The 15,492-nt window shown below is 29.3% G+C and overlaps 1 protein-coding gene across 4 annotated transcripts in view; it reads right to left on the bottom strand.

The window, feature by feature from the left end:
- LOC107440650 (uncharacterized) overlaps nucleotides 1-15,492 on the bottom strand; it is a 189,690-nt gene that overhangs the window by 57,484 nt on the left and 116,714 nt on the right. For all 4 annotated transcript variants that reach the window (XM_087161162.1, XM_087161165.1, XM_087161163.1 and 1 more), the window contains one exon: nucleotides 6,577-6,621. In XM_087161162.1, the coding sequence (XP_087017288.1) occupies nucleotides 6,577-6,607 (31 nt within the window). In that variant the 5' untranslated portion in view covers nucleotides 6,608-6,621. The remainder of the gene's footprint in view (nucleotides 1-6,576; nucleotides 6,622-15,492) is intronic.

The raw sequence follows: 15,492 nt of genomic DNA, 5'->3' as shown, positions 1-15,492 counted from the left end.
TTGAAGAGACACTTTTTGACATAAAATGTTTGTGAAATTTCCGTTTAGAGCATAAACTCGTTTCCTCGGAAGATATCCGATTTAACAATAAAAATGTTTGTGAAAGGTCTGTAAATGGACCCAAATTTCTTCAAAATGACTCATAAAGCTGATCATTGCTACAATTCAAGTTAGAATAGTTGTTCTTGTAATCAAGCTCGAGAAGTACAAAATTATATGGGTCAACGCAGCACCGTATTACAGTTGCAGCAATTTGGAAGTATATTATGGTTCCTCCAAAATATCTGTGTACTGAGAATCAAAAACATTGGATAAAAATGACGCAAATATTTTTTGAAGAAAATTATATACATTATGTAAATACATTTCTATAGAATAATCCATACAAAGTAACATACAAAGTTTCTGCCAATTTCACGTCCACTACGCTTCTGCGCAGTTCAAAAATTAATGTTTAGAGAAAAACGCGTTTAATATTGTTAGTCATACAGCTTATGTATACACCATCTGTCCAATTGTATTCGGGCAGCTAGTGATACAGACTTAGAGGGTCCTGTGGATGCAATGATGAGAATTGCATCCATGACGAGAAATACTTCCATAATGAGAATTGCTTCCACAAAGAGAAATGCTTCCATGACAAGAATTGCTTCCACGATGAGAAATGCTTCAACGATAAGCATTTCTTTCGCGATAAGAATTACTACCACGATGAGAATTGCTTTCATGATAAGAATCGCTAACCAGAGGAAAATTGCTACCCTGGTGAGAATTGCTTCCACGACGAGAATTGCTTCAGTGATAAGAACTGCTTCCACGATAAGCATTTCTTTTGCGATAAGAATTGCTACCACGATGAGAATTGCTACCATGATGAAAATTGCTTCAAACATTAGAATTGCTTCCACGGAGAGAATCGCTTTCATGGTGAGAATTGCTTTCGTGATAAGAATTGCTACCCAGATGAAAATTGCTACCCTGGTGAGAAATGCTTCCACGATGAGAATTGCTTCCACGATGAGAATTGCTTCAGCGATAAGAATTGCTTCAGCGATAAGATTTGCTTCAGCGATAAGAATTGCTTCCACGATAAGCATTTCTTTCGCGATAAGAATTGCTACCACGATGAGAATTGCTTCCACGATAAGCATTTCTTTCGCAATAAGAATTGCACACAGATGAAAATTGCTACCCTAGTGGGAATTTTTTGCTCTATGGTAATATTTCGGAGAAGGTCCATTTTCTCTTTCAGCAGGATAACAGCAGAGTTCACGCATTCAGACTTGCGGTATCATGGTTTAATGAAATCGGCCTTCAAAAACTGGACAAGCCTTCTCACAGCACCGATCATTAAATTCTTTTGGGACGAATTGGAACCAAGATTACGTTGACAGCCAAAGTAAATTATTTCGCAAAATAATCAAAGAAATACAATATTATCCCATTTACAGAGCTTTTTCTTCTCATTTTTAAAATCAAAGAAATAACATCAGCAAAATTAATTTAAATAAACATCAATCATTTCATGAGTTATTTTATTTTAAGATTTAAAACATAAAAAATCCGTATTGTTATTCTCTCATCTATAATTTATATACTAGCTAATCTTATTTATGTATCTTATTGTAAACGCAGAATAATAATTTTTATTCTCAAGTATTCTTATTTTCAAGTATTCTTAAATTCAATACCTCGCTTTCTATCTAATATTAATATTTTCCTAACTGAAACAAAAGTCTGAAATAACATCAAGATAAAATAAATAATTCATTAAGCTTGCTTGTATCATAAATCACGTCCATTCATGTTAGTTAATATGCTTTTCCATAATTTATATTAAATAAATGTAAGGTATAAATATTAATTTTGCTTGGAACCATAAATCAAAATCTAGATGCTTAGCTGAAGATTTGATTTTAGTAATAAATTATGCACACTCACCTATCATATTAAATCTATATCTTGTATATATTCTATTTTATTCAAGCAAATATTTTTTTATAAAAAATGTGCGCATAGTTAGATAATATAGTATGTGATAAAATATATAAATTGAAAAAGAATAATAAGTTCAATTTAATAACATTTCTTTTATTCTACGTTTACGTAAATGGATCTTTGTTCCGGATTTGAATAAATTAATCTCGATAATATTTCCTAGAAAGAGATATTTCATAGATATAAGAGGATTATTTCGCAGTTGCAATTTTAGCTTTAGCTAAATTAGAAATATCTATCGTAATAAAATAAAAGTAATAATAAAATAACAATTAAATATGCATGTTGTAAATATATTTACATTACTTGAAATTTACTAAGTGTATTTTTAAAAATGAGTTGTAAATTAAGAATTTATAATTGTGGATTATATTCATAATCCCTTCCATTTTGAATTTATATCATATGGACAAAAGATATTGTATAATCTCCATTTCGTCATTTTGAATTTTTTTCGAAAATACTTGACAAATTTTTCATTCATTTAAATCACTCATTTTATCATTTATTTTTCTTTTAAATTAAAATTCAACCAAGAAAACAATAAAAGTCTCATGCAAAGAAATGTGTTTTTTAATTACTTTTATTCTATTAATTAGTTTTATAATTTTACCCTTGCCATCATCCTTATTCCATAAAGAAATGCAGAGGCAGCAAAAAGAAAAAAGTTTGTTGCGATTCCTTGCAACTACTTTTAACGTTAGTTTAGAAGAGAAACTCGGTTCTAGCACAATTATTTTTAACGTTAGTTTAGAAGAGAAACTCGGTTCTAGCACAATTATTTTTAACGTTAGTTTAGAAGAGAAACTCGGTTCTAGCACAACCACTTTTAACGTTAGTTTAGAAGAGAAACTCGGTTCTAGCACAACCACTTTTAACGTTAGTTTAGAAAAGAAACTCGGTTCTAGCACAACTACTTTTAACGTTAGTTTAGAAGAGAAACTCGGTTCTAGCACAATTATTTTTAACGTTAGTTTAGAAGAGAAACTCGGTTCTAGCACAACCACTTTTAACGTTAGTTTAGAAGAGAAACTCGGTTCTAGCACAACCACTTTTAACGTTAGTTTAGAAAAGAAACTCGGTTCTAGCACAACTACTTTTAACGTTAGTTTAGAAGAGAAACTCGGTTCTAGCACAATTATTTTTAACGTTAGTTTAGAAAAGAAACTCGGTTCTAGCACAACCACTTTTAACGTTAGTTTAGAAAAGAAACTCGGTTCTAGCACAACTACTTTTAACGTTAGTTTAGAAGAGAAACTCGGTTCTAGCACAATTATTTTTAACGTTAGTTTAGAAGAGAAACTCGGTTCTAGCACAACCACTTTTAACGTTAGTTTAGAAGAGAAACTCGGTTCTAGCACAACCACTTTTAACGTTAGTTTAGAAAAGAAACTCGGTTCTAGCACAACTACTTTTAACGTTAGTTTAGAAGAGAAACTCGGTTCTAGCACAATTATTTTTAACGTTAGTTTAGAAGAGAAACTCGGTTCTAGCACAACCACTTTTAACGTTAGTTTAGAAGAGAAACTCGGTTCTAGCACAACCACTTTTAACGTTAGTTTAGAAAAGAAACTCGGTTCTAGCACAACTACTTTTAACGTTAGTTTAGAAGAGAAACTCGGTTCTAGCACAATTATTTTTAACGTTAGTTTAGAAAAGAAACTCGGTTCTAGCACAACCACTTTTAACGTTAGTTTAGAAAAGAAACTCGGTTCTAGCACAACTACTTTTAACGTTAGTTTAGAAGAGAAACTCGGTTCTAGCACAACTACTTTTAACGTTAGTTTAGAAAAGAAACTCGGTTCTAGCACAATTATTTTTAACGTTAGTTTAGAAAAGAAACTCGGTTCTAGCACAACTACTTTTAATGTTAGTTTAGAAAAGAAACTCGGTTCTAGCACAACTACTTTTAACGTTAGTTTAGAAAAGAAACTCGGTTCTAGCACAACTACTTTTAACGTTAGTTTAGAAAAGAAACTTGGTTCTAGCACAATTATTTTTAACGTTAGTTTAGAAAATAAACTCGGTTCTAGCACAACTACTTTTAACGTTAGTTTAGAAAAGAAACTCGGTTCTAGCACAACCACTTTTAACGTTAGTTTAGAAAAGAAACTCGGTTCTAGCACAACTACTTTTAACGTTAGTTTAGAAGAGAAACTCGGTTCTAGCACAATTATTTTTAACGTTAGTTTAGAAAAGAAACTCGGTTCTAGCACAACTACTTTTAATGTTAGTTTAGAAAAGAAACTCGGTTCTAGCACAACTACTTTTAACGTTAGTTTAGAAAATAAACTCGGTTCTAGCACAACTACTTTTAACGTTAGTTTAGAAAAGAAACTTGGTTCTAGCACAACTACTTTTAACGTTAGTTTAGAAAAGAAACTCGGTTCTAGCACAACTACTTTTAACGTTAGTTTAGAAAAGAAACTCGGTTCTAGCACAATTATTTTTAACGTTAGTTTAGAAAAGAAACTCGGTTCTAGCACAACCACTTTTAACGTTAGTTTAGAAGAGAAACTCGGTTCTAGCACAATTATTTTTAACGTTAGTTTAGAAAAGAAACTCGGTTCTAGCACAACCACTTTTAACGTTAGTTTAGAAGAGAAACTCGGTTCTAGCACAACTACTTTTAACGTTAGTTTAGAAAAGAAACTCGGTTCTAGCACAACTACTTTTAACGTTAGTTTAGAAAAGAAACTCGGTTCTAGCACAACTACTTTTAACGTTAGTTTAGAAAAGAAACTTGGTTCTAGCACAACTACTTTTAACGTTAGTTTAGAAAATAAACATAGTTCTAGCACTAAGTTTTCGAATTTGATGGAGGCAAATCTTTGCGGAGTCCGTCAATGGATGCAATAAAAATGACCCTGTGGCTGCAGCTGAGCGTTAACAGAAATTACGTATACAAAATCACGCATAACTAATATCTAAACTAGTCATTAAGAAAAATAGACAATCACTTTGGCAGCACTTTCACATGCACTCGAGAAACATGGATGTTATTTCAAAAGAAAGGAATGTATTATCGATGTACTTATTTTCTTAGAGCAAATCAAAAGCATTTAACAATTAAAAAATTCGACCCATTTTACGCAAAATGTAGGTTAGTTCCATAAAAAAGTTCACCACGAGAGCAAATATCTCCCAATACTTGATCCACAAGTTACCTTGTCTTCTGTATTGGATTCAAAATTGGGTTCAAAATTTGCTAACCCAAAGTTGGGTTGGCTGTTCAACTACGGTTATAAAATACAAAATGAAATAAAAGTAAGACAGCATTTTCAGGTCCAAGCTTTCAACAGCTCTCCTGACTAAATTTTTGTGACCATATTTTCCAGCTTGCTGCTACGCCTCTACCTATTTGAAGTCAAGAATCCAAATCCGGCAAAAAGTTTATTTCTATACAGAAAGTGCGTTTTTTTCAGATTTCGCAACAGTGAGTTATCATATTTGAGATCACCCCTTTGAACCATTAAGGTTGCCACTTGGTTCAATAAAAGCCGATCATTAAAACAAAAGCTATACACATTTTTTTTTTGCGCACTGTATGCAATATAGTTTCATACAACGACGACATTTTAAAATACTGTGCTCAAATGGCAATTTTTTAAGAAAATTCAAAAACGCAAATAACAACCAAATAGCCAATCGTAATTGAAAAAAAAATATTTCGCTAAAACGCAATTAAATTTCAGAGCACGTTTTCATAAGCAAGTTTAGATCATTTCTTTAAACATTTGTCACTTGTATTTTTCTAGACTGAGTAACGTCTTCTTTAAACTAGCATTATAATGGAGTCTCTTAATCCACCATGAATAATTAAAAATAATCACATTTACGAATCTTTTAAATTGAAAATATGTTAATGTAGTACGCTTAAGCCGAAGTTTAAATATGTATGCATTCTTTTCATACTAAAAAAAAAACATTTGGGTTTTTTTTCTAGTCATAAATATGAAATATCAACATGAAGAAAAGATTATATTTCCTGTGAAAAATTAAAAGTCGCAAGTGCGATATTTTTTAAAAGAATAATTATTATTATTAATGCTTGGTTATGGTTTTAAAATTATTAAAAAACAATATCAAATTGCAAAAACTTGAAATATCCATATACTATTAGATAAAAGTACACGAAATGTTTTTCAGAAGTATCAGTATAAATGAAACGTTTGAGCAATACAAATATAAGCTACTATTTTTCAAATATGCTTGAACATCAAGCTGTTGCCTAGTATTTTCTCCAGATAGATGCTGTTATATTTCCCAAATTTCTACTAGTCGTAATTACTGCATTTGCACTTAAGCGGGAAGTAGATCGACCAACAGGATTTTTTTGTAAGGGTGTTTATATTACACAGTAAAATCTTCCCGATATATTTGATCTACGCGTACACTGTTGCCGATTACAATCTCCTCTAAACCATAGTATTACTTAAATCTGCAACAAAATTAATATTTTTTTGGTTCACTGTGTCACTGTTTCTCCTCTTTTTTAAATTTTTTTTTTTTATTTATTGTTTTTTTAAATGTCGTAATATCAATGTTTAATTTGTATTACATTGATAAAATTATTACCTGGTAGTATTCCATCAATGTTCAATACCATTTCTTAGCCTTTACCTAAAATAAAAAGATAAATAAAAATTAAGATAAGTTAATATTACAATCATAAATTATCTGTACAGTGCGCAAACTAAAGAAAAAACAGAACACGCACTAAGATGGAAACTTAATAGTTTTTAAAGACACAAAATGTTTACTAATTAGTGCATACGATTTTTGAATTAAGAAATCAGATACGATAAATTATTTTTTCAGAATATACCTTTTTTTTAACTTTTTCTTGATCCCCCAATTGAAAATAAGAAAACTATTCAAGTATTCGCCATTAATTGGGTCATTTATCTTCTTCACACTAAAGTAGTTATTTTCAAATAAAAAAAAAGCACATCATAACGGTGTTTTGGTTACAAAGCATTGTACACTAATTTTCTATATATAATGCAGAAATTTTAGCTCATTTCTTAACGTTAAAAAGATAATATAAAAATATATTAGCTTTCAAAATTCGCACATTTAATAGTTCCTATAGAACAATATGTCCCCAAATAAATATGAAGTTCTATATATTTTGAATTGAAACATTTTGAGCAAGTTATTACAAAGCTTGGCGCTTTTTTTAAAAATTCTAATTACGTTGTTTGACAGCATGCAACACCATAGCATTATTTATTGTTCAAAATACCTACAGCTGTTTAAGAAAAGAAAAAATAAATCTGAATAATTACTTAGTTTTTATTTCTATTAGTCTTCATACAAATGTCTTTTCTTAGTTTTTATACAAAATTATTATAAATAAATACTTAACTGTCTATCTACCTATTCATAAAAATTACATAAGAAATTTATAAATTTAAAATTTTAATTTTATTGCATATGGTAGTATATTTTTTTACAGAGTTTTTCTTCACCTTTTGTTCTTGAAATAAAATCCCCTGAACTCTAATAAATACGTATATGCTATAAAGCAGCCCAAAAAATTATTTGAATCGGAATCGACTACTTCGGTAGCTAAAAAAAAGTGATCGACTTAGTACCTACATATGTATTATTTTCTTAAGATAACTTTGTATTTACTAAGAAATTCCATTTCGTCGACAAACCGCATATTCTGACAAGAAAATAAATATTTCTCTTCTTTCTTTAATTAACGTATAACTAAACTGTGGCAAGATTTGACTGCAAAAGAAAAATATCAAAGGGGATTTAAACATTGCAAAAACGGAGTTCGTTGGAGTAGATAAAAGAACAAATAACAAATAGAAATTAACAAAAAAATAATAAATAAAAGAAAATATTTTTTTATCTAAGGCTATTATAATTTCTGTGAGAAATATTCCTAGGTTAAAATTAACTTTCAAATTTTGAAAGACGTACAAACCATTTTAGTAAAAATATTTTTATAATAAAGAAATGTCCAAAATATTTGTGTAAATTAATGCCTGAAAATGCTATTTTTACTTAGATAAATGTAGCTAAGAAGAAAGTTAACTTATAAATCAAAAAATATATATATTTTTTAAAAAAATTCAATTAATTAAATTTAATTTTTTGGATATTTTAAATAATTAAATAAAAAATGTATGAATTTTAAATTTTAATTTTATTGCATATTATAGGATATTTTTATACAGTTTTTCTTCACATTTTGTTCTTGAAATAAAATCCCCAAAACTCTAATAAAATACGTATATGCCACGAGGCAGTTCCAAATTTTTTTGAATCGGAATCGACTACTTCGGCATCTAAAAAGAAAGAGCTCAACTTAGTACCTACATATGTATTACTTTCTTACGCTAACTTTGTATTTACTTAGAAATTCTATTTCGTCGACAGACCGGATACGCTGACAAGAAAATAAATATTTCTCCTCTTTTTTTAATTAACGCATGACTAAATTGTAGCAAGGGTAGACTGCGGGGAAAAAATGTCAAAAGAGTTTTAAACATCGCAAAAACAGAGTTCGTTGAAGTAGATAAAATCGTTAAAGTCAGAGCTTTAACTGCGTAATTGAAAAAACATGTAGTTCGAACCCCAAAAAAAATTAATTAAATTGAAGAGTTCGTTTTCAGCTTGTTTAAAAACAATTCAAAGCTAATTAGTCATATTATTTATACTTTTTTAACTTAAAGCTGGTTTACGAAACTCTTAATTAGCTTTATTCAAATTAGTACATAGGTTTAGCCTATAGGTATTAAGACCTAAACGATTTCTTATTAATTTCAGCTAGTTGTTGTTTAGTTAAATATTTGTCTAGCTTAATTTATAACTATCAAATATATATAAACATTTTTGTAATTTAGTAGAAAGCAATTTTGTCTTTTAATATGATGTTCCAGTAAATTGCAATTTAATTACATTAAATTTACAAAATGTAACTAATTTCAAACTAAATTTCTGAAAGAGTTTAAAAAATTGAAAAATAAATCCGATTTTAAACAACAAAATCGAATTTAAATCAAATTTTTAACAAAACAAATATGTAAAAAAAAGCACAAACTTAAGCTAAATTAAAGTTGATAAATAGTAGAAATATTTTATTTCATCAATATTTTTATACACATCTTTCTGAAAGGATTGTTAAATATTTACTATAATTTACTCAAAAAAGTTATGTGTTTAAAGAAAGTTTTGAATTAAACGTTTTGTATTAGGCATATACACAATTTTTTATTAATTTCTTAATTACATTAAATTCATAAAATTTAACTAATTATAAACTAAATTTTTTAAAGAGTTTAACAAATTGAAAAATAAATCTAATTTTGAACAACAAAATCGAATTTAAATCAAATTGTTTGATTTTTTCTTCAAAAATATATAAAAACACTAACTTAAGCTAAATTAGAGTTGATAAATAATGGAAATATTTTATCCCATTAATATTTTTATACACATCTGAAGGGATTGTTTGAAATTACCTACAATTTACTCAAACATTTTATGTATTTAAAGAAAGTTTCGAATTAAACGTTTTGTATTAGGCCTATACACAATTTATTAATTTCTTAATTGCATTAAATTCGTACAAACTTTAAAGAATTTTACAAATTGAAAAATAAATCTGATTTTTAGCAACAATATCGAATTTAAATCAAATTGCTTGATTTTTTAAAAAAAATATATATAAAAACACCAACTTAAGCTAAATTAAAGTTGATAAATATTAGAAATATTTTATCTCATTAATATTTTTATACACGTCTGAAAGGATTGTTTGAAATTTACTATATTTTACTCAAAAAGGTTATGTGTTTAAAGAAAGTTTTGTATTAAACGTTTTGTACTAGGCACATACATAAAAGTTTATAATAAAATAATGTTATCAGAAAGGTTGTCCAAAGTTGATATCTAAAAAGTATATATCGGTCGGCAACATTTTTCCACAATCAAATACATTTTATTTTTATGGCATTTGGACAAGTTTTAACAGCATATCAATCATTTTAGTTCAATGAACTGATTTCACGTCTCTTGAAACCGAGTTTGTGGAGAAAAAAAGAAATTTCTCTTCCACTTTAGAAAATTACTAAAAGATAAACTACTTTCCTTTCAATTTATGACATTGATAAAGATTAACTCATCTTTCGAGAAAAAATATATTGAAAAAAATAAAAATAAAATAATATTTTACTTTAAAATAATAACTGAAACCTTAGGGAAATAAATTAAATTTTCGAAACGGGTTTCTGAAAAGAATGTAAACATGTAGTCAATTTTAATTAAGGATAAAACAATCACTTATTAATTTGTCACTTTATTGTAGAAATATTATATTATAATTTTTCTTTACCTGCTATAAAGAGGGTGAAGGTAATATTAAATTTGCTACATGAACACTGCGTTCGTTACTGATCAAAGCGAAAAAATAGGAAATTTAAAAACTTGTAGATATTATGAACGCTAAATTTACAATTTCGCTTTATAAAGTTTTCATATTTGTAATAAATATTCCCGATTAAATTTTTATTGTATTTATCAAATTGAAGAAGGCGTTCTTGTATTTTGAATTTTATTTCGAAATATATTAACCCTTAACGGTTTAATGCCTGCATATGTTTAACCTTTTCCTGGGTCCGATGCTGCGCATATTGCAGCAAAAATCATTTTATTATATTTTATATGTTTATTTTATATAATTACATAGTTGCAAGGCCGGAATAGCCAGGGTGACAGGGAGCTGGACTCACGTTCGCAAGAACGGGAGTTTGTATCCAGCAGGCCGAAGATTTCCCGTGTAGTAAATGGTGACTGGTGCATGTTAAATCCGTCGACTCACAAATTCCTCCATGTTCCCATAACAAGTTATACTTCTCGGGGTACTGAATTAGAAATTGATCGCTTTCAGGTTCAGGTCAAAATTACGATCTGTGGATGAATGAATAGATGTAAGAATGTGTCCGTCCTATAAACGGGTGTGACGTATGGATGCAACAGAAGTCAAATTCTTGGCCACTAATGGCGCCATTGGAAAACAAGAGCTATCGCACTTCTTGCATTAATGACCTACGATAACAACATATCTGCAATAAATGTAATAACTAATTATATACTTATATAAGTATATAGTTTATTATAAGTACATAGTTTATTATAAGTATATAGTTTATTATAAGTATGTAGTTTATTATAAGTATGTAGTTTATTAAAAGTGTATAATTTATTATAAGTATATAATTTATCTTAATTGATATTAAAATTAATTATTATAATTGCATCTGCTGGGAAATAAACTTATATTCCTGACAGTTAAGGCTAAACTCAAAAAATGTTTCTTACTTGTATGACTTAAAATAGCAAAATTATTTTTTAAAAAAAAGACTGGTGTAGATGCATTGAGACAATTTTTAGAGAATCCTGAAATTAATGCAATTTTCATTAGTTTCGGAGAAATTGATGAAATTGGGCACAATTGAAATTGTCACAGTGCTGACGTAAAATATCCTCAGTGGTAGACGGATCAGGGGTTAGAGTCCCCTTGCCGTCAGACTAACCAAGGAGGTTTTCGTAGTTTTTCTCTCCATGTAACGCTAATGCCAGTTTGTTACATCAAAAAGTTCTTCATGAAAGCAAAATTTTTGCCCTTGTCTTCTGAATTGGGTTCAAAATTACAAAGCTACGGAGTTGAACATTGGTAGTCGTGAATTCAGAATCGAGTCGGCTGTTATAAAATAAAATAAAATTTCAAAATGGAACTTTGACTAGAGTTCTTGCAATAGGAACTCTCGCTTTGAAAAGACAAAATTCGAACTTGCGACTTAGCGCAATCGAAAACTTTTATCGTTGCTTACATATCAGGTATTAAATTTTTAAGGAAAGCAAAATTTTCTTTGTGACAATCCATTCTTGGATACTCGAACAGCCTGATACGTAACAAACTAACAAATAACTGACCCAGTTTAGCCTGATATGTAAAAAACTAATAAGTAACTGATCCAGTTCAGCCAGATACGTAACAAACTAATAAGAAACTGATCCAGTTCAGCCAGATACGTAACAAACTAATAAGTAACTGATCCAGTTCAGCCAGATACGTAACAAACTAATAAGTAACTGATCCAGTTCAGCCAACAAATTTAGACTAGGCTAGGAACTTTTCTAGCTGAAAATCGGGAAACAAACGATCGACACACAGTTAAATTGCGTTGGAGAAACATATTTGAAGTAAATTTTTGGAAAAGAACCATAAGCAACATCATAATATTTAAGAATGTAAAATTTAAAAAATAAACGCATTTCCAATGGTTGAGCTTATTCCCTATATCAAACTACATACATTACCATGACAAATAATAATATGTATGGAAATTGACTATATTTTGAAGAGTCAATGAGTAGGTCAGAAGTTAATGACCGAACGATTCATCTGCATACACTTGTCGCCTACTGACAAACACTCGCGTGATTGAGAAGCATCAGCGTCGGAATTAGTAGTTCGCGTTTTGGTGCGATTAATTATCATCGATTGAATCACCATAATTCCATTTCCATGCTCCGTATGTGCAGTTAATACAACAACGCATTTACAAATCAATAGTTTAGGCCTAGAATACTAGCCTCAACTCTGAATAAACAAATAACGGAGTTACCGAAGAGAGAACAAATACTTCTCTGAAGTATTAAGAACTAAATTATAAAAAATATTATTATAAGAACGAAAACTGAAAAAATTAGTTCATAATGATTTAATTTTAACAGGAATTATAAAATAATAGCTTAGCTGCGAAGTCATTTAAAATGTATTTTTTCTACATGTTGTTTTTCAATGAGGTTTTTTTAATCAGATATTTAATAGCATATATATATATGTATTTCAGTTTCAAAAACTAGTTATAATAAACTTTATTAGGAGGGGAATAGAACAAATAATTCTCAATATTTTGATTTAGAATACGTTCCCAATTTTATGTCAAAAATTATAATTTCTAATTAATTCGCAATATTTTATGATAAAAACGTACAAAGCTGTCAGGATACTTCAAATTTCATACTTCCGAATATTATTTACAGAAAGAGTTCTTTTACAGTAAGCATACACTGAACAAAAAAAGTTTCTCAACATAAAACAAAAATGTGCCAAATAGCTCCGAAACAAATATAGTTATACTTTTCATCAAAAAAATAACTAAATATAAAATATTTCAAAATAAAAACATTCGTATCTGGCAGAACATTTTAACTTTGCTTTCATACGTTATTTTTACAATGTTGCGAAAAACCTGTATTTTTTTAAAATTTTAAAAACTCATTTTTATTAATTGTTATTTAGAACAAAATGCAACAACAAATTAGATCATACACTGGAACCAGGGTCGAAACAGTAAAAAATCAGCAAAATAGTTACTTTTAGTAGCCTAAAGCATGAGAATAGTTGCTGAAAATTGTGAAAATAGTTGCCTACAGAGGAACAAATATTTTTCAATAATATGACTAAAACTTTATTAAAAGACTCAATTGTCATATACCATGATCCATTTAGTCAAGTTGGTAGCAAATATGAAATTTTTTATATAAACGTTAGTGTTCTCGCACTAAATTTTTGTATCAAAAAAATTACTATAAAAATTAAATACTTTTAACTACTAGAATTCATTAAACAAAATACTTTTTCATTAAAATAACATACCTTTTTCTAAAAATTTTTCTTTTTTATCAATAATTGATTTAGCAAATTATATATATATATATATATATATATATATATATATATATATATATATATATATATATATATATTGTGAAAAGTGATTATTCATATTCAAAAATCAGGCATCGTAATATCGTACTAAAAATTGAGATTTTTAAAATCATGCAGAATTTCGCAGCAATAACTGTTGAGAGGGCGATCGAGAAACAAAATAGACTTACAATGAAATCTGTGCAAATTGAGAGCATTAAAAAATATGACTATAATTTGCAATTCAAAATTTTTAATAATTTTTATTTTTTAAGAAAAAAATTCAATGTGTTCAACCCAATTTATGCTTCAAAAAAAAGGGGGGGAAAACATCACTAGTAGCACAGAAAAGTCTCCCAATAGTCTCCTAGTTGCTTTTTTAGCCTTTTCAGGCAAAACAAGTAGCCATTGTCGCCTCAGGCCGAAAATAGTCGCATTTTAGTCGCTTGTGACAACCCTGTAGAAACAGTGCCGATAGGTACGATACGAAATAGTTAACAAAAAAATACGACTTTGCGTAACAAAGGTGTCCCGCAGTGGACTGATCATTAAGACACGGTTCCACCGAAGTCAAGCATCACTGGCTGCGGTCAGTGTGCGGGTGGGTGACCATTTGGATCAGTCTGCGTAGGGACCGAGGGTGTGCGGTATTGGTCCTCGTTAAACTGTTCTACCGTAAAGTGCTCAACTTCGCTTGCAGGTCGTCGGGCTACCGAAGCATGGGTGCCATCCCGTCTGCAGAGGATCAAAATTGTGATGACATGTCTTCGGATCCTCTTCAGGGATGTTTCCCAAACCGTCGCCAACGGCCCATTGTGCAGCTCCAGTGCGACGTAAATAACTACAACAACAACAACAACAGCATAATAAAGATTATAATTATTGTTTTCTTACATTACTGCATCAGAGTACAGATTATCGCATCCACAAATTTAACCGTGACCACTTTTTCCACGAAACATTTATACCATTAACTTTCGTAACTTATAAAAACAATAACGTTACCACAAACGTTTAAAGTTAACGAAACAACCACAACAAATAGTAAAACTCATTTAAAAATATATATGATTTTTACTAAAACATAAACAACTCCGCAGAAACTATGCCGTGAAATCCGGAATACAATAAATTCTAATAAAACAGGCAGTTTTATTAGATTGCTTAAAAAGCAACAATACCTAAGGAGAGATTTTTTTTATTTTATTTTATGTAGCTTTTTTCTTAGCGAGACTTTCGTGGAATTCATAATTAGTGTTACTGAAAAGATTTATTAGATTCAAGCATGAAAATGCGAGGAGGTTAGGAGTAAGAACATCTTTACCTCATATTTCAGTATTTCGTAGAAACTACTGCGCAATAATCTGATGCTCTAATAACAAGTAAAAATATATTTCGGTATTTTTTGATTAGTAAAAACAGTTTAATAGTTGCTAAGAAAATTATTGGGTTATCGGAATTATACTTGTACTGAAATATAAAATCCCCCAAAAAATCTAATTTATATTCAAATATTTATCAATAATTGGGTTTGTAAATAAAAGAAATTTCAATGATGAATAACTGTTTCTTTTAGATCTAAATAAATGCAAATTTAAAAAAATTATTTGTTAGGAAGTGAGCCGTGTTTAGAAGCTTTTACCTTTAACGCAGAAAAAGAATCGGTGTTTCATGCTGTATTGCATAACCAGAAATTATTGCTTTCGTATGCCTGTTTAGGCAGAGGGGTGCAATTATTCTTGTTTTCCAGTGGC

This window comes from Parasteatoda tepidariorum, chromosome 4 (genome assembly GCF_982258835.1).
Source record: "Parasteatoda tepidariorum strain Cologne lab strain chromosome 4, Ptep-v5.0, whole genome shotgun sequence".
Taxonomy (NCBI): domain Eukaryota; kingdom Metazoa; phylum Arthropoda; class Arachnida; order Araneae; family Theridiidae; genus Parasteatoda; species Parasteatoda tepidariorum.
Note: the sequence above shows the minus strand (reverse complement) of the source record. Positions and strands in the feature narration are given on the sequence as shown.